This window comes from Cheilinus undulatus, linkage group 2, assembly GCF_018320785.1.
Source record: "Cheilinus undulatus linkage group 2, ASM1832078v1, whole genome shotgun sequence".
NCBI classification, from domain to species: Eukaryota; Metazoa; Chordata; class Actinopteri; order Labriformes; family Labridae; genus Cheilinus; species Cheilinus undulatus.
Genome location: NC_054866.1, coordinates 7,444,459 through 7,467,386, shown reverse-complemented (window position 1 = coordinate 7,467,386; position 22,928 = coordinate 7,444,459). Strand labels below are relative to the sequence as shown.

Sequence of the window (22,928 nt, the reverse complement as noted above, 5' to 3'; positions counted from 1 at the left end):
ACAAAATAAAAGAGAAGAAAAAAAGTTTCAGAGAAGGAGTAAAAATAAGGAGATGTGGTTACCGCTCTCAGGCTGAGACAGAAAAGCCGCTCATCATCGTCACATTGAAGGTCCCAGCTCTCACACCGACACACACAGGGGCATTTCAAGCCATAGCTTTAAAAAAAGGAGGCGCAACTCCGAAAAAGCAGTCTCCCACAAACCCATACACCCCGTTCTCCACCCTTACCTTAATAGTTCCGTCCATTTTGCGCAATTTTCAGCGGACCCCGACAATATCCCGAACATGACACGCTCCTGTATTAATTCCAGCCCCCGGTATGTGGCGGAGAGAGAAAGAGACACTTTAGAGTTTTTTCTTTCCTCTAAATTTGGGAAGTGAAGTCACCACTGTTGAGAAGGTTGAGAAGGAAGCTGTGTGTCACCGAAAGCCCTGCCTTCAAAAAAGCAGGATACTGTCCCAGAGAGATAAGCAGGGAAAACAATTGAGTGTTCGCTCGGCTCTTATGTTTTTCTGCTCGGAAATATTTACAGGATGGCTGCCTGCGTTGTGCACAGCCATTTCTGTGTAGCCTGCTGTAAAAAGCCTGCTGTTGTTGTGGAAGAGTTTACTATTACTCCGGCTGGAGAATTATTTCTGCACACATTAGAGCGAGCTTTTAGGGAATGAGCTTTCCTCTCTCAGGTTATGAGATCCGTGCTTAGAGCTCTTTCTGTTCACGCCTACGCTGGCCGAGCCTCCATCCCTCTTTTAAAGTTCAAAATGTTTTTAATGATGGATCTAAAAGTTGAAAATGTAAGATAAGAGTCAAAGTCAGGAGTTTTAAAGGTCAAAATGAGACCTAAAATGTTTAATTATGAATCAAATAGTTTGAAATATAGGATTAAAAGTCAAATTCAGGAGTTTTAAAGGTCAGAATGAGACCTACAATTTTTAATTATGAAACTAAAAGTTAAAAATGTGACTTCAAATATTGATCTATGAATGTAAAAGTTGAAAATGTAAGATAAAAGTCCAAGTCAGGATTTAAAAGGTCAAAATGAGACCTAAAATGTTTAATTATGAATCAAATAGTTTTAAATATCGGATTAAAAGTCAAATTCAGGAGTTTTAAAGGTCAAAATGAGACCCAAAGTTTTTAATTATGAATCAAATAGTTTTAAATATAGGATTAAAAGTCCAATTCAGGAGTTTTAAAGGTCAAAATGAGACCTAAAATGTTTAATTATGAAACTAAAAGTTAAAAATTTGACTTCAAATATTGATCTATGAATGTAAAAGTTGAAAATGTAAGATAAAAGTCCAAGTCAGGAGTTTAAAAGGTCAAAATGAGACCTAAAATGTTTAATTATGAATCAAATAGTTTTAAATATATGATTAAAAGTCAAATTCAGGAGTTTTAAAGGTCAGAATGAGACCTAAAATGTTTAATTATGAATCTTAAAGTAGAAAATGTAAAATCAAAGTCAAATTCAGGAGTTTTAAAGGTCAAAATGAGACCTAAAATGTTTAATTATGAACCTAAAAGTTAAAAATGTGACTTAAAATATTGATCTATGAATCTTAAAGTTTAAAATGTAAGATAAAAGTCAAATTCAGAAGTTTTAAAGGTCAAAATGACACCTAAAATGTTTGATGATGAATCTTAAAGTTTTAAATATAGGATTAAAAGTCAAATTCAGGAGTTTTAAAGGTCAAAATGAGACCTAAAATTTTTAATTATGAAACTAAAAGTTAAAAATGTGACTTCAAATATTGATCTATGAATGTAAAAGTTGAAAATGTAAGATAAAAGTCCAAGTCAGGAGTTAAAAGGTCAAAATGAGACCTAAAATGTTTAATTATGAATCAAATAGTTTTAAATATAGGATTAAAAGTCAAATTCAGGAGTTTTAAAGGTCAAAATGAGACCTAAAGTTTTTAATCATGAATCAAATAGTTTTAAATATAGGATTAAAAGTCAAATTCAGGAGTTTTAAAGGTCAAAATGAGACCTAAAGTTTTTAATTATGAAACTAAAAGTTAAAAATTTGACTTCAAATATTGATCTATGAATGTAAAAGTTGAAAATGTAAGATAAAAGTCCAAGTCAGGAGTTTAAAAGGTCAAAATGAGACCTAAAATGTTTAATTATGAATCTAAAAGTAAAAAGTGTGACTTAAAAAATTAATCTTTGAATCTAAAAGTTAAAAATGTAAGATAAAAGTCAAATTCTGTGACTTTTACAGGTCAAACTGAGACCTAAAATGTTTAATTATGAATCTAAAAGTTAAAAATGTGACTTAAAAAATTGAATTATATATATATCTAAAAGCTGAAAATGTAAGATAAAAGTCAAATTCAGGAGTAAGGTCAAAATGTGACTTAATTTTTTTAAATTATGAATCTAATAGTTATAAATATAGGATCAAAAGTCAAAGTCAGGAGTTTTAAAGATCAAATACGAGGGACTTTCCTAGATAACCAGAATCTATTTTGATGTTGTTTTATTCCATACTGGCCTCTTAGTTTTAGATGCATTTCTCATATTTAATTCAGGTCTATAATGACTGTATCCTCAGAGCACCAGGCACCAGGCATTCCCTGCCTTTGCCTCATGGTTAAACCTGCTATAATCCTGTGTTTAATGCAGGGATTCCCAAACCTTTTAGCCCGTGACTTCCAAAGTAAAAGTGCCAGAGACCGTGGACCCCCTCATGTAGAAATAAGTTTCTGTACACATTGCTTTAAATTGAGCATAAATCTTAACAGTTTTAATCAAAACAGAACTAATTTTAAGGGTATTTTAACAATAATGGCTGAAATATACCACCTTGAATCATGTTAAACTTTTCTTTATTGGTTTGGAACGCATACCCCAAACAAATCAAGAATAATCAAATCAATAATCAATAATCAAAATCTATTTTGTTGTTTTTCATTCACTCTTGATCCCTTATTTGTAGTTTTAGCTGCATGTCTCACGTGTAATCCACAGCTATAACGACTCTATCTTTGGAGTATGAGGCTTTTTGCTTAATGGTAAAACCGCCTATAATCCTGTGTTTAAAGCAGGGATTCCTGGACCTTTCAGTCCAAGATATCCACAATAACACCGCCAGAGTCCAGGGACCCCCCACTACCAGGGCCGCAACTAGGGATTTTGGGCCCCAGAAAGAAAAGTGCACAGAGCCTCCTTAGTTGGCCAGCCAAACAAAAAATATTTTACCAATATCAATAAAGTTTTATGGATTTTTTAACTAAAATTCCTTATATTAACAAGCATTTTTTTTACTATGGTTGATTTAAATGTGCTTATATTATTTCCTCACATTAGGTAATGTGTTCATTAGCCTATTCCAAACGTCTGTATCTTTCATGTTTGAACAAGATGCCACTGTTCAGTTTTACTCATCTTGTTTCATCATGCCCACTGACAAAAACAAACAAACAAACAAAAAAAAAAAAACAATAAAAACAAACTTTTATTACAGGCTTCTCAAGGGCCCACCCCCACTGTGGGCTCTGGTAATCAGTGTCCCGAATGACAACAGGATGGCAGAGGTAGAAGAAGGAGGAGCTGGGGTGGAGGTGGGTATAAAAAGCAGCTTGCAGAGGTAGCAGGAAAGTATAGCCAGGCTTTAGATGTGGCAGCATGAGTACAGGTATCCAGTAGCATGCCTAGAGTGCATCAGCTGGCAGTCAGCTGATGAGGGCTTTCGTTAGATCAGCTGTTCTCAATGATACGGCAGTGCACTTTGGGTTCACATCTACACTGGCCATGCATATCCTTCTTTGCTTATTCTATTTCTTATCCTGTATTTAACAGGGAATGTGATATTAAATAAAGTTTAGACTTTAGACAGTTGTTTCTCAGACATGTAGGGGCGGTTTGAAGAATTTGGAGGCCCCTGGCTAAAACCAATATCAGGCCCTACTCCATTTATCTATAAGCAGTTACGGGGGAGCATACAGATATTTTAAAGCATCTCTTTTCTGGTAACAAAGCAGGACATGCCAGATTTTGAAATATAAAGACCCAGATACTCAATAATACTTACCCATCACCTCTTAGAGGAGCATCATAACTCAAACTGACTACATTTGAATACATTCACATGTCTCTAGGGCAGGTTTTACCTCTGAAAACATAAGAAATGCTGCTGCAAGAAACATTTTTCAGCAACAAATCCTACATTTTTACCACACAGTAATCCACCCATTATTGTTTTAGTATCCTTCTAAGTATGGTTGCTTGATTTGAAGATATTTTACTGGATTTTTTGTAGGGCTGAACAATTTGAAAAAATAATCTTATTGTGATTTTTTTCCCCCCAATATTGCGATTTAATATGCGATCATTCTCAGGTCAGTCTTATGTATTTTTTGACAAACTCAAGCAATAAATAATTCCATAAATAAGACCATGTGTATTGAAAACAATGAAATTATTTCAGAAGCAACTAATCCATAGTAGCATGAATCTGAATACGGGGGTGCAACAAGCTTTAAGCCATAAAGGAGGCGGCTGGGGTGGAGGAGGTGAAGCTGGCTACCAGCTGATAGCAGCTGGAGTACGACTTTCATGAAGTAACGCTGGGCTTCATCATTATTTAGAATGAGCTAACTATTTTTGCCCATATTGCAAATGTGATGTCATTTTCTTTGTTTAAAGACATTTAAATTTTATGTCACTCATTTTGATTAAGAAAAACATACATAAAAACACAGAAAGGAGGATTTTTGTAAACCAGTATAAAAATTAACACTTGAATTATTGCATAATGTGCATAAAATCTCTGCTGCTGCCAAAAACTGATTCATTAAACTGTATTTTGACACATTTCGAGTTAAGAAATATTGCAACTTCTATGATTTGTAAATTGCAGCCCTAATTTTTAGCAGGTAGGACCTTGCTGTTGGACTAAGGGTCCCTTGTTTTCATCATCTTTGATCCCTTATCAGTCCTTTTATCTCATACTGGATTCACACCTATGTCTTCAGGCCCTCTGGGGCACAAAGTCCTAGCTAATTCCCTTCCTTTGCCTGATGGTAAAACCTATAATCTTGTGTTAAGAGCACTTTCACTTTACGTCCACACCAGCCATGCCTCCATCCTTCTGTAAATCTGCCCGCTCTCTGTTTTATCCCATATTTCATAGTGAAATTGATACATTAAATAAAGTTTATCTTCAGATTTTGGACAGATGTTTCTCAGACATGCCGCTGAAGGAGCTCTAAATCAAAACAGCAGAGAAACCTGAATACCTACAGGAGTTACAGGAGTTGCAACCTTGTCTTTTTTTTTTAAACAGCTCTCTGTGGAGCTTCTGTGAAGTTTTCCTGAGACACCATTAATAAAATCCAAGCATTCAGCTCCTAACCGCACTACAGTCTGCGGGTCTGTGCTACACGTGTGCGTCTGCTGTTCAGCACTCTGCTGGATGAAATACAGCCTGCATCGACAAGAGCACACATGAACGGAGGACATAATACCAATTATCATTATTAATCCCAAACAACACAACACATTTGATTGAGACGCCTTCTGGTATTCGATGATTTGCCTGATTTCAAAAGTAGAAATCCCCCTAATCCCCACCCCCACAAAGTGTTTTTTTCCTTTTTGTCTGCTCTATGAAATTGCCCTCATCAATTCCAGCATAATTTTAGTGCAGATGCTAGACATGGGGCCAGCTCTGAACGTGAGCAGACCAATAACACTGCAAGAAGAGTCACCGTTTCACAGCTTATTACCACGTTTCACTTCAGCGTTGCTTCTGTAGATAAACATGCAACTCACAAAATGTGAAGACTTTAAAACACTGTAACACACCTTTGCCTAGATCTTATATACTTGAAATGGGATACATAACAAGCAAAGTTAGAGTTGCATTTACTTTAGGCTGCTTTACCACAGGGAAAAGACAAACACTGTGGGACTGAACAGTAGAAGGTTGTTCCAAAAAATGGGTTGTGATAACTGAAAAATCCACAATGGCTATTTTAACTCTATTGAGCTGATTGAACACATTTTTAGTTTTAAGTAAACTCTGTTTAATCATTCTTAGAAGTTTGTCGTACTCAAATTATTGATGATCATCCATAAATCTGCATTTTCTTTAATCTTAGTTTTCCCAGAATGCCTTTGGGCATAAGACATTTATGCACCATGAGTGAAGTTACTGACTCAGTTAGACTGTGAGGTGCAACCATAATTTACAATGCATGGTACTGAGCATTATAGGATAGGACTTCCTGGTTCAGTGTACACTTAAAGTCCCTCAAGTGGCACAAATGATTAAGATTAAAGTGTGTGATAGAAAAAGGAAAATTGCAGTGGATGTAGCACACAAAGTTTTACTTGAAGTATTTTAACATGTTGTTTTGAAATTGATAGAAACAGAATTTACTGTAGACTGTATAGTAAAGTGTCCACAGTGCAGTTTAACTTACAAAAGTCGACTTAACCCAACATAAAAGTACGAGTACTGATGATTTAAAAAATCTATTTCCACCACTTTTGAGCAGTTTCAACTTCTCAAAATGTTTGGTTGAAACTGATCAACCAAACATTTTGAGCAGTTTCAACTTCTTCAGTTTTGCAGTGTAGGCACTTCAGCTGGCCTACCATGAGTAGCATCAACGTTCAAGACTGAAGTCTGTGGTAGAAATAAGGGAAAACTGCAGTCGATGATGAACATGTAGCTTTACACCAAACTTAAAAGTACTTAAAAAAAAAAAAAAACAACAAACGTTGAAAAGGGTTTTACAGTGCACCAAGGCCGCAAAAACTCATTGAATTAATTGAGGTATGCAAAGAATTGCACCAATAATTAGAATGGGTATTAAGATACTAAATAAGAAGCCCAGAGTTAAAAAGCCTCAAATGAGAGTTTGATGGTGCAAAAGATTCTCCTGAACCCCCCTCTGAGGTTCAAGCCCCCATAAAGGCCAAACTATGTCGTCAAATTGCCATTAATAGTTAGGAGGGTCCATAAAGAAATAAGATCCATTAAAAGACAGATGTAAAATTACATTTAATGGTTTTGACTTCATGATTATTGGCAGCAGAGGTGAAATCCCGGTTGCTGTGAGCATAAAGTGTTTATTTCTTTGAGTTACATTTTTCTTTGAGACGTGTGTAAGTAAAGTTAAACTTGGTGTTAGGCCATGTTTTTACTCTACAGATGATCTGCAAGTTTTGCTTGTTTTTCCTGTAGTTAGGGTTTTTTTTAACTAAAAATAGATGCTTCAAATATCAGCTATGAGTGCTTAAATCAAACTGGAGAAGGGCCTTATCGTGCTTTTTACCTGGGGACTCCAAATTCTTTACTTTTCTTTGTCTCACTACTGCAAAGAAAACTTTATGGAGGACAAATAACTTGAGACAAACACAGTGCTAACCATCCCAGTCTGTTAAACATGCTGATTTTAGCTGAAACCTTGGTGGTAAATACTTTTTACAGTGTTGGGGTTCTGCCTTGGGGAGCGGTCTCAGACTGGCCAAACAGAGAGCGCGCCGTCGCAGCAACTGACAGCAGGGCCGGCCTGTCTGCTCTCGACTTGGGGGTCTGGTGGGGCTGAGGGCCCCCACCCTTGGGACCACCACATCTGGATCCTGCTAAGGGTCAAGGCTTCTCCTGCCTGAGGCCAGTTCAGACTCGTGTAATTAAGGGAGACACCTTGTTTAACTCTTTGGTGACTGCTTAGGTTTCTTTTTGTCTTTTTCTCTGTTTACTTTGTTTTGTTTTTCTTCACATTCCTGACTTTGGGGGATTTTATGTATGCATCTTACCATGAGGGGGGCAAATTAAACTGATGCTTAAGATATGACTCACCATGCACAGCTTGATGAGCAGAGATAAAAATATTTTCTAAAAACATTGTCCTTCTTTCAGTTTTGCTCCGCCATGGCCTCTTTAGATTTTCCATTTATAACCGGCATGCTTACGCTCCACTCCTCTGCAGTGTCCAAAAGTAGCTCAGGTTATGTAAATAATTTAAATGCAATGTTATTAAACGGCTGCAAGTTTACATAATGCTTTTCAACTGACACAAAACCCTCATGTTTCCAGAGAAATCTAATTTTCTAACATAAAAATAGCCAACACACGAGACACTTTCCTCCCTGTATTTACAGTAAATATCTGCCATAGAAATCATTAGGACGACTGGGGGTCCCGGACCCACCAGCCCGTAATGAATACAGTGGTAACAAACATTTTGGAGGGCCAATAAACAGATGCACGTTGGTTTACACAGGGAACCACAGAACATCTGGCTCTACGCTGGATCTAGACAGCCAGACATTTCTTCCTTACACCACGAGCCAGTAGCTCCTCTGTCTCTTGGCTGCACGGGGCAAAGAGCCAGAGGTGGGCGGACGCTACTCACAGTTTATGTTCAGCAGTCTTTCAATTGTTTGGCTCTTCCTTTCCTTTTAGGCTTATATGAAGATCTACTAAGATTTAGGGTCTGAAGACTGGGTACAGTCCCAAAACAACAGGGAAAGATTTGGATTTGTCACATGATTTTGATCTAATTTTTAATCATTAGCACAAAACTTTCACAAAACACTCAATAATGTGTTTTTTCTTGATGCCATTAAAATGTCAGTGAGGCTAAAATCCACACGGCTTTGTTCTGAGGTGAGCATAAAAAAGTTCTGCAGGTTTTGTGAATTTCTACATGCAGGAGTAGGCAGGTTTTACCACCAGGCAAAGCAAAGCAATTTCTTCCAAGGACCCTCAAGTCATCATAAGTGTGCTTCACCTATGCTTGCAATGAATAAGATGTGTACTCTGAACATAAATAAGAGGCTAAGAATGAAAAAGTAGTCTACCAAATCTCATTAGAATAAATCAAAATAATCCAAACAGCTCAAGAAAACAAACTATCACTAAAGCAAGCAGACGATCAGCTCCCATGTCAGTGAGGACAGATGCACAGGTCACCAGAGCAAAAACATAAAAGCACTACAAATACAAGACCAGAAAAACCAACTGAAGGATTCACTGATGCGTCACTTTGACATCGGTATCGGCTCTGGTGACAAAAACCAGCCACTAGCAAATAACATGGCAGAGTCTATTTATCAGGCATGTGATAAATCTAACTGCTGAATCAAATAAGAGACCCGCCTACTTGTCATTTAACCCTTTATAGAGCAATCACTGAAATACTTGGAAATTAAACTTAAGTCCTAGAAAAGTGGAGGCCCAGGGGTCCACATTAAGCTTCCCAACGACTTCCCATCCGGACCCCAGAGGATTATTAAATCCAGAAAATTTAGGAGGGCAAAGGCATGGTATGGTTTCACATTTTCCCTCAAAGTTGAGATAAAACCTCCAACGTAGTGGCATGGTAAACATACTTCTCTTTATCCTGATTTTGTTGCAGTTTTTCTCATTAATTTTCCACATAAGACTCTTTGAATGCAGTTTCCTTTTCTGACAATCTTTACAGAAAATTTCCTTCATGTGTTTTTGGCCAATTACGACACAGCATATCAGCATCAAACTCAGTGATAGGCATCAAGAGGGCTCTAGAAGTATGCAGCAAAAATATCTCAATCGCCCCCTAGTGGCTGGCTGCAGTATGGGTGATAGGGACTGATCTCACTGTTGAAGGCTTACAGTTCCATTGATTTCAGAAGCAAATATTTAATATATATATATATATATATATGTGTGTGTGTGTGGGGGGGTGTGTGGGTGTGTGTGTGTGTGTTAATTGAACAAAAATAATGATTTTATTCCAGTTTATTTGAAGGTCCGGTCCCCACAGCGTGGGTCAGGAAAAAACAGGTCGTTGCAAAAATGGAGTTGATGATTCTGCCCTAGAATATTATTTTTATTCTTATTATTATTATGATGAAATCAAGGTCAGCAAAGCAACCATAACTGTATAAAGTTCCTTGTCCATTTATGGTAAGAAAAAAAGCCACAAAGTGTATGCATGTTGAAATGTAATTGGAAAATACAAACACCCCATAGGTCAACAACTACATCTCTACATGGGCCGGCTGTTCCCTTAACAGCCAGTTTGTGGGCCCGATTTTTAATTAAACTAAATTTTGGTCTAATCAACATATTTTAGTTGGAATATTTTAATTTTCTTTCAAATGTACATACATTTTATCCTTCCGTCCTGATTTGCCAATACTACAACCAGCTACAAGGTGGTGATTGTAATAATCAGACCACATATTTCAGGCATTATCATGTTTTCCATCATTCCAACAGGTCTTTTTTTATTCTCAGGCAGGAAAAATTACACTCTTGAAGAACCAGAAAGTTGATGCAGAAAACTGAAGCTTTAACCAAGAATGGACTAATGGGTATATGTTTATTAAGCATTATATTTACTTATTATTGGCTAACAGGTGGATTTCCATCATTCTATCAAATTTTAAGTCATTGCTGATTAAACTTTTTTCAATCCCAATTTTTATGGGCTCCTTTAGGGATTGACAGAAAAAGATACCCTCAATACTACTCCATCATATTCATTTTGTGGGGGCCAGATGGGAGGCTGTGAGGGGACAGTTGATGACCACTGACATGTAGAGTTTCATGAGTATTTACCTGCACTTTTTAAAATTATTTAAATACAAAATAATCATTTTAAAAGACATGGTGAGGTTGCCTTTTTACCTCTTTAAGCAACCAGACATGACTGGCTTCAGAATAAATGATGGCGGCACCACCAGTTTAATCTTATAATTCCAACAGGAGCCCTAAAATTATCAGAAGTATTGAACATGAAAGTGAATTTCAGCAGTGATGAAGCTCACAATGAAAATATGAGCTGATATATGCTGTCTTACTTTATTAAAACTGTTGCAAAACTGACTAAAATCACATATTTCACTTTTTGTAGCACTTTTTCCTTAAGAATTCCATAAAAAAATGTAAAAAACAAAACTAATATTAAAATGTCTAAATAATTTTAAGCAGAAATAAGTCTCACAGTAAAACTTAATGCTGATTTAAATTACACAAGCATAATAAAACTGTAATAAGGTCATAAAACTGACCAAAAATCACATCTATTTTACTATTTATACCTTGAAAATGTCTTTAAATTGGTAGAATTTACTTGCGATCACTCTTTATTTTTTGACAAACCTGGGGTGACATCCATCTACATATAGAGCAGTATCATCCTACATTATAATGAGATATTAATGAAGTAAATGCCCTTAGCATGGCAGCTAGATGAGTTATCCATATGTCTTTATATAGGCGACGTTTACACTCCTGAACTAACCTGACACGCCATATGGATTTGTTTCACACATCCATCTGGAAAACCTTCAATACACAACGTTTTGGAAAAAGCAGAGACTCGGAGTGTGATCAGATGAAGGTTCTGTCCATCACATCTTTACGGGCCAATCAGAGCAACAAAGAACGTGATGTAGCCGCTAACAAGCTGCATCTGCGCCCCTACCGACTAGGCTAAACTCCATAAAGAGCTACTTAATGCAAACCATGGTGACTGTAGACATGTCAGTGCATGACTTTTGTCGATTTTGAAAAGAAAACAACTCACTGCTGTTCTTTGTTCTTCTGTTAATGAAGAAATGTCGTGAAGTTATGATAAAACTGACGCTTTAGCAGCATCCGCGCTAATGTCTTCCGCCATAATTGCACTGGCCTCTTCTCGCTGCTTGCGTACGTCACGACTCCGCCGCGCCCAAAAGTACTGCCCCTTAATGCTGATTGATCTCGTCACTCTCTAACCGGGGCCAAACGGTTCAGACGGGAGCTTTGCAAGATGGATTTGTCTAAGAAATACAGAAATGGGCGGATCCATCTGCTTTGCAAGGTTACCCCTAAACAAGATCAAATATGGCTCCTCCATTTTTCACACTAAAATTTCAGTAAATGAAAGAAATCCTATGCAAACAAAACCTATCATGACTTTTAGCACTGCTATTTGCCGTTTCAATGTGTGCGTTTCATCAACTTATCGTGGTTATTTGTGATTTTAGGGCCATTTGTTTGGGAACAAAAGTGATGCAAACCTACATTTCACAAGTTCTGGAGGAAATAGGAAGTTTGAGACACTCTGGGCCACTGCTGATTGGTTGGATGGTGTGATGTCACTTTCAGTGACGTTGACTGATCTCTGATTGGTTGAGAAAAGTTCTATTGAATTACAGAGAGTTGGGGGAGGCCACAAAGGAAGTCTTTACAATCAAAAATAAAATCAAAATACTTGTGTCAAATATCCAATAAGTCTTTGGGTTGACCCCTGACCTCAACAGGTGTGATTAAAAGTGTGATTTCTTTAGTCACATAAGCTTTAAAGAAAGCTGCCATGCTTAGTTCTCTAAACTGTGATAGAGAGGAAGCGTCTCACATCTCAGTCCTGCAGTTTCAGCTGAGAACCGCTCAGTATAATGGCTTTTATGGGAAACTGTTTGGGTGTTATTTTAAGAAGAAACAGTCCCCTTCAATATGAGCCTGCAAAGTTTGCTGTTTATTAGACTGCAGACTTTTATTCAGATCATTCCTTCTCCCGGGCCAGAAGGCAGCCGAGTCAAAATACTGAGGGCAAAACGTGGAGTCTGCAGCACACATAAGCACAAACTGTCTGGCCCCTCGCTCTAGGCCATAATTAATTTGAGATTTATTTTTATTGGAGAGTTCCAGTCTCGCCTGGCCTTAACCAAACAAAACCAAATGCTGGGCCGTGGATTCGCTCGAATGAGGAATATTTCTTTAAATTTTGTATTGAGGCGTGCCACATTCTGACCGATATCTCCTGAATGTGTGTGAGAGGCACTTGCACGCAAAAAATGAGCCTTCATGCAACATCTGAGTCCGGGCAGAGGAGGAGAAATAACATCACTGGAATAAGTTCAAACAGGAATAATCGAGGCTGCATCTCCAGAGTCCAGTTAGAATATCTGAGAACTCCTAAAATGCCATTAAAACCACTTGTGTACCTCCAATATTGACCTCCTGAGGAGCAAAAATGCTCAATTTAACACATTTAGAGCTCAAAACAGTCTATTCAACTCTCTCAACAAATCAGGAATTGTTCTGAGCGCTGAAACGCTGAGCCTCTCTGCAGTGGCACAAAGCTGGATGAAAAGAGCCCTTATTCAAAGGGGGAATAAGTCTTCAAAACATTAACAGGTCTCCCTTGGAAAATACCTTGATTATGAAGATATTACCAAAGCCCGCCTGTGCACAATGGTCCATTTTAATGAGGCACAATCGGAGCAGTCACCCTCGGCAATATTTTGATGGATGTGAGCAAACGTGGAGCAGCCAGCCAAATTAACTGGCACAACTGTGAACGAAGCGCACGTTGAACTTGGCGTTCTGTGGACATTATATGGTCACATATGATTATATAAGAACGTTTTAATGGCTCCAGTGTCTCAGGTATGTAGCTGCTGCAGGTATTCATGCTGCGCCATATGGGCACGATGCATTTCTTTAAATGTGAAAACCAGATGTGGGCTGTTTGCCTTATTTACATTCTCAGAGCAGTGGTGGAGAGAGAGAGAGAGAGAGAGAGAGCCGAGAGGGGGGTGACGTCAAACATGATAATGAGCCATAACAGAGGCTTTCTGGACCGTAGACAAAGTTTATCTACAGACGATGAATCTTAATGACCAAAAAAATAAAAAAACACTTTTTTAATTTCAATTTGGCTCCTATAAAAATGTTTTGTTTTAACACACAGTTCACTCAGGAATCACACATGATTTGTGGCTATAAATATTTCTTTATTAGCAGTTATTAATGAGCACTTATGCTGTTACTTATGTTTGGCGGTGTGGCTGCTCTGGGATCACCCTGCCCTTCCAGGAGCAGAAAAAATTAAGCAGGAACAGCACACATTCCTGCTCTTCCTATGCCGATAAGGAAAGTAAAAGGCATGGAGAGAAGCAGCAAAAAACCAAGAGCTGAGCAGAAGTTTAATGAAGGAGGAGCTGGGGTGGAGGAGGGTTGCAAGAGCAGCTTGCAGAGAGAACGGCAGAATGTTGCCAAGCAAGAGCAGTTTAGATAATGCAGAGTAATTAACCATTAGCGTGCTTAGAGTAAATCATCTGACTGTCAGCTGATGAGGGCTTGCATGAAATTAGCTGATCCCAATTATGGCCTAATGCTTGATTTTTACAAAGTATGTAATTTTTATTCTTTGTGACTAGTTGGGAAGTTTTAGAAAAGATGGTTGCTCACCACAGCTGGGGCCGGTTTTAGTAGTTTGGATGCAAAGAGCACCCAAATGCTCCAAGCTTGCAAAGCAAGCGAAGAAAAATGTTTTCAAGAATAAAGCCACAGAACTACAGGATGTGCAAGCAGTAGTTGCTCATCACCTTTAAAGAGATACTTCAACATTTTGGCAAATTCACCCATTGCTATAATCCCTATAGTCTTAGTAATAGGTTCATTACATTTAGTTGTTGGTGCAAGCTGTTTTTAGATCAGCGGGTCTGAGATAGGAGCTGCTCTGCCAAAACAATAGAGTCTTATGGTAATTCCAATCTCATCAAATACACAATCCAACGACTCCAAAACGCTCTCGTGGACAAGTTGTGACCTGAACATTCACCACGCTATGAAATAATCACGGAACATTACGAGACAAAGTTGTTTTAGAGGAAAATTCAAAGCCAGAACTACACTCCAGACACAGCTGATGGGCGGAGAGATTTTTAAAGCGGTAAAAGTGGTTTACTCAAGAAATAGTTCCAAGTATTTGCTTCATGTGTTGTAATGTGACATAATTATACGTTATTATGTCATAGCGTGGTGAATGTGCAGGTCACAACTTGTCCACAAGAGCGTTTTGGAGTTGTTGGATTGTGTATGTGATGAGTTTGATGAGGGAACGCCAGAAATACCATGAGACTCCAATGGCAGAGCAGCTCCCATCTCAGACCAGCTGATCTAAAAACAGCTTGCACTGACAACTAAATGTAACGAACCTATAACTAAGACCATAGGGATTATGGCAATGGGCGAATTTGCCAAAATGTTGAAGTATCCCTTTAATATGAGCAGGAATACAACTAAAAATCTCCAAATCAATGATACATGCTCACTGCATGGTGTAACATCACGTCCTCTGTCTTGAATAAGGACCTTAAAAATGACTTAATGCCATTTTACCTCTCTGTAACTGAACATGTAAAGGATGTTACATCTCCCAAATTTGCTTTAATCGCTCATGATAAAGATGTGGTTGAGTTTTTAAAAAGTGCTGAACTCCATATAGGAGTCCTTCTCAGAGAATATTCTGAACTTTTAAGGTCTGTTTTGACCCTATGTCATGCACTCAGGGCAACTTTTTTACTGTCTAGATCAGTGATGGGCAACTGGAGGCCACATGTGGTTCTCCCCCTCAATCACTGTGGCCCTCAAGTTAATTTCAGATATCTAGAAGATGTAAAAACGAGGAACATGTGGTAAAGATCCCATGGAGACATGAAAAATAGAATTTATACACTTATATTACTAGCATGTGTAGCAAGAAAGAAGGGATATAATGGGCTTTAACTTTCGCTGTAAAATTGCCTGATGGCATCATTAAATGCATTTTGCCGGTGTCAGGCCAAAACCTCCTATCTCCAGAATCACAAATTTTCAGGGAATGTCAAAAATACTTTTTTTTTTTCTAATTTAACACTGAATGGTCATAGCATCTTTTTGACGCTCTGCTTTAAAAATGTTTTGCTTGTTTGTTGCTCACATTTTTTTTTTTCGCTTAAAATTTTGTTAAACCACTAACAGATGTAAAGGGTGACCAACAGTACTGGTCTATGAAAATATTTGATAAATCAATGAAAAAAAGAGATACAAGGTTTTGGCCCGATGCCAGTGATTTGTGTTTAAAAAAAAAAAATCCATGTCAGTAACATACTGCTAGCGTTGGGCCAAAACCTTGTATCTCCATTTCTTACAATTGAATTTGTTTTTCATGAATCAGTGCTATCAGTCAGCCTTCACATCTGTCACTGAGTTTTAACAATTTTTAAAGCAGAAAAAATTGTCATAAAGGTATTCACTATGATCATTCAGTGTTGAATTATTTGAAAAATAAAGTTTTTTTTTTGTTTTTGTTTTTGTTTTTTTAATTTGTTTGTTTTTGTTTTTATTCAATTGCTAAAAAGTGGTGATTTTGGAGATAGGAAATTTTGTCCCAAAGCTAGCAATACACTAAAATAACCGTTAAGTTCATTGCACAAGGAACAGACTTTATATAACTTAAATAATTTGCTATGCTGATGAAGTGGAGCATAAATATCTACATTTGCATGATGAAACTTCAGTTTGTTCCTTTTGTTAAATTAAAACTAATTCTAGATGATAAATTGAGAATATTGCACAGTTCGTAAGAATCTGGCCCTCTGGCAGTAAGAATAAAATAATGTGACTCTCTTGTTAACCAAAGTTGCCCGTCCCTGTTCTAGATCTTCATCTTCACTATTGAAATCGTGTTTGATGTACACCTCACACCTCTGCCTCTGCTTTGACACCCTTTGGTGCAGGAGCCACAAGACGCTGCCAGCTTCTGCCTGGTGGTCAAACCACCAGTGACAGCCTCAGTGTGAAAAAAGGAAAAGAAAAATGATGATAAAAGCACGGTTTTCCCTCCAACTTTACCTGGTGGTAGAGACGGTGGTGTCTTACCTTGACGTAAGACGACGTGTCAGGGACAGTCTGAAACATGTCTACAGACAGGCCCAGGGGTGATCGGTGTCCAGAGGGCCCTGAGGAGGAAACGATGAATCAATGTTAAAACCAGCACCAATACAATCATTGTCTGAGTCTTTTCCATGATTACTTTAAAAGATGCTTCACAAATCTGTTTTTCTTAATGCCATCAAATTATTAATTCAACTACAGATAACATTGTCATGTCAGCTCTGTGCTGAAGCATGCTTCCACAAAGTTCTGCAGACTTTGTGACCTTCTGCGTGCAGATACTGACAGATTTACCGTTAGGCAAAAGTGGGAAATTTTCTGAAGCTCTGTGCTCCAAGAGGCCTCAAGAGGAAGTCTTTATAGGTGTGCATCAACCTGAAATATACGTCTTAAATTGATTTTAATGATTATAATGTGTATTTGAATGTAAATAATGCTCTGAAGGGAATAAAATTGTATTAAAATGAGTTTAAATCATGGTCCAAGCCCCTTAAACAACTAAGTGGATGCCTGTAGACATATTTAAACAAAGAAGTGGTGATTTATGATGTGGTTAAACGGCTGCAACAATTTTAAAAATCATCAGATTAACAGATATTGCACCAAAAGCAGTTATAGTAGACACATGCAATATTCTGAGGAGTTATGATGCTCTTTAAGAAGCGATGAGCATGTACTGTTGGGCATGTATACTTTAGTTTTGTGGCTTTTTTTTTTTTTTACAACAACAACAAAATCTAAACATTTTGTTCACTCTGTATAAAAACTTCAAATTAAAAGCCTCATATCAGTTTTCCCGGAGGTCTCCAAATGACTGAAAGCACCCCTGCATGTAGGGCACTCCTGGGTGACCACTTCCAGCAAAATAAAGGGAAAGTCAGATTTGCTTAATGGCCCCCTGTACGTCTAACTGCACACATAATCCCTTGATTCATTCAGGGAGAGGTCTTTTTTCTCTGAGAGTTATTAGACAGGCTACGGCTCCGTTTTAATTACCTCTGTCCGTACATTAACAATATCAACAGATGGAAATTACACCAGTGAACTACTGCTACCATGGATGAATTACTCCAATAGGAGCTGGGGTAGCAAGAAGAAGAGGGCCCCATCCCAGCCCCCATCACGTTTTCCCCTCAAGCTTACCACATATTGAAACACTTTTCGCTTTAATAAGTGCAGCTTACAAAGTCTAGGGTGAAAGGGCACTTAGAGGACGGTGTCTTTAGCCCTTCCCTCCCTGTGCAATTATTAGGAAGGCAGTGGCACATACCATCACAAATGGCTGTTATATAGACTGTGTGATTACGCGTAAGAACGTATATGGAGCTCTATATTGGCACCAGGACGCACCGTTAAAATCCCACATTTCATAACGGAGCAGCTGGGACGCCCTTGTCCTGTTCGGTAGCCTGTTCAGAGCTGTCAGGATTATAAATACACAATCAGGGGCCTTTTTTTTTTAGTTTTAGTCTAATTGGGAAGGGATGCAGATTGCAGGCCTGTGATCTCAGGCCAGAGTCTGACAGGTTAATTTAGCAAAAAAGAAACAAAAAAGTAAAACAAGAAAATACACAAGGGGACGTAGACATGATTTTTACAGCAAAAGAACACATTTTTTCTACCTCCTCCCCCCAGGATAAATAAGTAGAAGAATGTCTTATACGTGAACGTGGCACAGTTTAATTCCACGCATTAGACCAGTGGCTTTTTTTCTGCAGGCAAACGTAAGGCTCGCCTCATAAAGTTCTCCAAATGCATCCAATTTCTGCGCGGTAAAACGCACATAGGGCACCGCATCTGCAGCCAATTAGGCAGAGGAGGACTGGTGAATAACGGCGTGAACCTCCCTCCGAGACAGCCCCGTGGGCTGGGACCCCTCTAGTGTTACATTTTAAGCATCTTACCTCGCTGTTATCCATCATAAACGAGAGCCAACTGATTTCAGCTAATACGCGTACCGTCTTTTTTCTGTTTTTACGCACAGACGTGAGTCAGTCATTAGGTTTGCTGACACCAGAGGAGTATTTCTAGACTGTTAAAGTCATCATCAGCACTGATTATGATTAGAGTAAAACTGTTTTTAAAGTCTGATCCAAATAAAGAAAATAAAATCATCAAAACAAAGAAGGACGAGAGCGCAGCGGTTTTCATTTACTGTCAGAGTCCTTCCGGAACATCCAGCCTTTTAAACGTGTAATGTGCAGTGAGATTACAGCATGATCGATCATCAATATTTGCAATAAAACAAGTGGAAATGATTTATCGATGTCATGCATGCGCACCAGCTCTGCAGTGTGTCCAAAACTTCAGCGATCGCGAACACTTCGGTGGTTTCCTCACTCACCTGCCGCTTTAACGTTTGATCTCCTTTCGACCTGATCACTCTTCCGCCAATTTTCAATAATTAGTCCCGTCCTGGCAAAGCCGTTTCCCCCGATGCTGATGACAGTGAGTTATTTAGAAAGGGGCTGAAAAGGAGCGCAGGGTGCATGAATGGAAATGTTGCTGAGATGGGGAAAGCCGCGACCAATGAGCAGCGAGAGAAAACCTCCCCTTGCCTGCCGTGTGAGGCCACTGAACCATGAAATAAGGGAAAAGCAGAGAGAGAAAGAGCGTCATAAATCTGCTTCGAAAAAGAAAAAATGTCGAGAAGAACGAAAAAAAGTTTAATTGTTCAGAGGTGGTGGTGTAGAAGTATTTATCAGACATTTTGGAAATGTAGACGGTCTTTATATTGGAGACAGTTGGAGAACTAAAAAAAAAAAAAAAAAAAAAACACCACAAAGATCAACAAAAACAATGTTTTCCACCAGAATAAAATGTCATTGTTTTATCTCTCACCTTTAAAGTTTCTCTCCGAAATCTAGAATGCGCGTAAAATATGTTCAAATAGGAAATTAATCTACATGGAGCATTTAATCCCACACCATTAGATCTGTTATTAAAATATTTATTTGATCTCTTTTTTAGAGTTGAAAAAGATCGTTTTCAAGCCTTATGTGGGAATGTTTTACATGTAACAGACAGTCTTTATATTCCAGCACCTGCCCTGCAAACACGAGCCACTTGTCCCTTATTTTATGATGAATAAATAAATAAATAAATAAATAAACATTTAAGTAGTAATTGTATGCGTAATCTTGGTCTTGATTCATGTTTCTGTGCGTCCTCGCGGTGACAGTTCCCGCAGGAATTTTTTTGTCTTTTCCTGCCCAGTTGACCCCACTCACTTCACTAACTTCATTTCCTTCACATTGCTGCCCTCATCTTCGACCAACAGTTCTCCCCCCTCAAAGGATGTGGGGCAATTCACGGTGAGGAAAGTCGCCCAACCGTGGCATTTTATAGCCTCATCAAGGTCGCTATTTCACGCAGAGCAACCAAAGTGGGGAAAAAAAAAAAGAAGAGAATCCCGGAGCGTCTTGCTCTGCAGAGGTAGTAAGTGCAGCCAAAGATGACTCTAATTCAGACTTGTTTTATTTGCGCCATGCGTAAAGCTGTTCATCATAAGGAGATGCTCATTTAACTTTTTCATTCCAGTAGGAGCTGATGCGTCAGAGAGGAGCGATCAGGCATCCAGGGTGGCATTCACAGAAAGGAAGAAAAAAGTCAAGAAGCAGCTAAAACACTTCAGCTACATAACATCATCTCACATTTACAGCCTGTAAAGTCCTCACGCGCGTTTGTTTAATGTTGGGGTCATCTGGTAAAAAGGTCGTCTTTCATCACTGGCTAGACCTTCTGTTTGTTGCACCGTTTCCTAATGCAATGATTAAAAACAACAACATTGATAATAGTGTTCCCAGCACCAAACAATGGACGGAAATCCCAACATCCGTTTTACTGAAAAAATGGCATTCACGCGCCTGCTGTGTTGCCTTCCTCAGGATACAGTAGAAGAAGTTTTCTAACACATTTAAACACCAACGGCTGAGAGCTGCTCAGATGGGACACTAACGGAAAAAGGGCCTTGATTTGTTCAATCTTTCCACTGCCAAAGCTCCAAACTTTATAGATGATTATAAATATGAACTCTCCTGAAATATGCAAGAGGAAAAAACAGAGAAAATCAGACACAGAATTGATGGCTGAACCATCGTTTTATCAGGTAAAATGAGAGCTGAAGAAATAAGAGAAAAATTAAAAGATAAACCTCTATATAAATATGAATAACCATGAAATGTTCCTAAAGGATGAATGTGAGAATTTTTTATTAACCGGTATTAAAGAATTAGATATCAACCAACAAAAACTGCAAACAATTCCTTTGTTTGTTCTCACATTAAATACTGAATCCTTACTGTCATCCTCTACACGGTGTTACTCAACCCTGCTCAACCTAAGAGCCAAATTGTTGAAAAATACCTGTGCAAGAGCCACAATTTAAGCAGTGAAAAGTTGCAGAAACGGTTTTAAGTAGCAGTAAAAATAAGTTAAAGATGTCAAAAATGATCAAAAAGTGGCAAAAATGGATGAAAAGGGGCAAAAATGGGGAGAAAAGTGGGAAAAGAAACAGAAAGAAGCATAAATGGGTGAGAAGTTACAAAAACAGTGAGTTACAGGGGGCAAAAAATTGAGTCAACAATGACTAAAAGAGGCAAAAAGCAGTCAAGAGTGGACAAAAACAGGCAAAAAGATGTTTAAAAGGGTAAAAAAGTGGCAAAAATGTTGAAAAAGGGCAAAAGAGGGAAAAAAGTGGAGGAAAAAATGAGCAAAAAATAGGAAACTAGTGGTATTTAATTGCAAAAGGTAGCTCAGTTGGGCAAAAGGTGGCAAAAAATGGAAAAAAGTGGCAAAAAGAAGTTTCAAAATGGGCAAAAAGGTATTTAATGATAAACGGTAGCTTCAATGGATGAAAAGTGGCAAAAAAAGATGAAAAAGGGCAAAAACTGAAAAAATTGGGAAAAAGTGGCAAAAGAAGAGGCAAAAAGTAGAGAAAAAGTGGTGTTTGATTACTAAAGGCTCTAGAGCCACATGTTGAGTATCACAGCTCTACACCTTCAGTGTGGTCTGAGCTAATCCTGACCTGGGTCAGGAGAACCCTTATGAAAAGTTTTTATACCTTTATTTAACTGTAAATATATATTTAGAGGGTAGGGTAACCCTACCCTAACCCAAACAGCTGATTTGACACTGATAAACTGACGATTAGGACTTACTTTATGTTTCAAAGTGCAAAGAGAGTGCAAAATGTAGTTTTTTTGGAGAAAAACATCAACTTCCACACAATACCCTGTCCTATTCTTTCCTGAAACATGAAAACATAACAGCCATGATGATTTAAATAAAGTTTATTTGGACTTAAAGTGGCAGAACTCTTCTGAAAATGTTGGGTTATGTTAGTGTATTACATGACACTGTCTGCACTGCTTTATCATTAAATATGCTCATAGCTATAACCTTTTTATTCACCACTAATAAAGGCTTAGTCCATGACACGTGCCTGGACACGAGGTGTGTCATCAAAGATAGTAAATCTGACTGTAAGACAGTCAAGGAAATGTGCTTTCCCCACCGGCAGACTTTTATTTATCTCTGCAGGCCTCAGTTCCCTATTTTCAGGGCCTATGTTGAGATGAGATTTCTATTTTTACAAACAGTTACATCCATAAAAGTTGCTCAGACTGACATCTTTGCATGTATTTTCCTTTATTTAATAAAGTCACATTTGGCCTTCTACAGCTTCTATGTACAAAAACATGTAATACCTGCACAAAAGTAACAGATATTATGTAGAGTAGGAAAAGAAAAAAAAATCAAACCTGAGGTTTAAACAGTGACATATATGGTATATCAGAATTTAAACATTTCAAAACTGGTCAGATTGGACCTGAAGAGTATGAAAGGTTAGACGTTTCACCTTTCAAATTAATGTCATGGATCATAGACTGTAGAAAGAATTAGACAAAGCATGTTTGATTACAATAGGCAGACTCAAACAGCTTTTATAGCCCATCCGTGGCCAACTCCATATTGAAATCGCCATCTCAACCAAACTTTGGATCAACCTAACAGCGGACAAGAGCCCTCCCACTGAGCTCAACTTCCTTTGAGCAAAGCTATCACTAAAGCCGGCCTGTCCCTACCCGATCCGTCCAGGGAACCCGATTTGTACTGCGCATGTGCAAACGTGTCTACATCTGCGTCTACATCCGCGTCTACATAAATTAATTCTAACCCTAACCCTAACCAGTGGAATATAAATGCTAAACCTAACCCCAGGAAGCTAATTAATTAAAATATAAACCTACTCCAATGAGCTACCCCTA

The 22,928-nt window shown here is 38.1% G+C and overlaps 1 protein-coding gene across 4 annotated transcripts in view; it reads right to left on the bottom strand.

The window, feature by feature from the left end:
• fli1 (Fli-1 proto-oncogene, ETS transcription factor) overlaps nucleotides 1-19,155 on the bottom strand; it is an 89,846-nt gene extending 70,691 nt beyond the window's left edge. For 2 of the 4 annotated variants that reach the window (XM_041802757.1, XM_041802768.1), the window contains exons 1-2: nucleotides 19,004-19,155; nucleotides 16,645-16,724 (exon numbers count right to left, since the gene is read on the bottom strand). In XM_041802757.1, the coding sequence (XP_041658691.1) occupies nucleotides 16,645-16,683 (39 nt within the window). In that variant the 5' untranslated portion in view covers nucleotides 16,684-16,724; nucleotides 19,004-19,155. Of the gene's footprint in view, nucleotides 1-62; nucleotides 210-229; nucleotides 413-16,644; nucleotides 16,725-19,003 lie in introns of those variants that run through there. The other 2 variants (XM_041802777.1, XM_041802787.1) reach the window with 2 other exon arrangements.
• Between the last annotated feature and the right edge of the window lie 3,773 nt (nucleotides 19,156-22,928).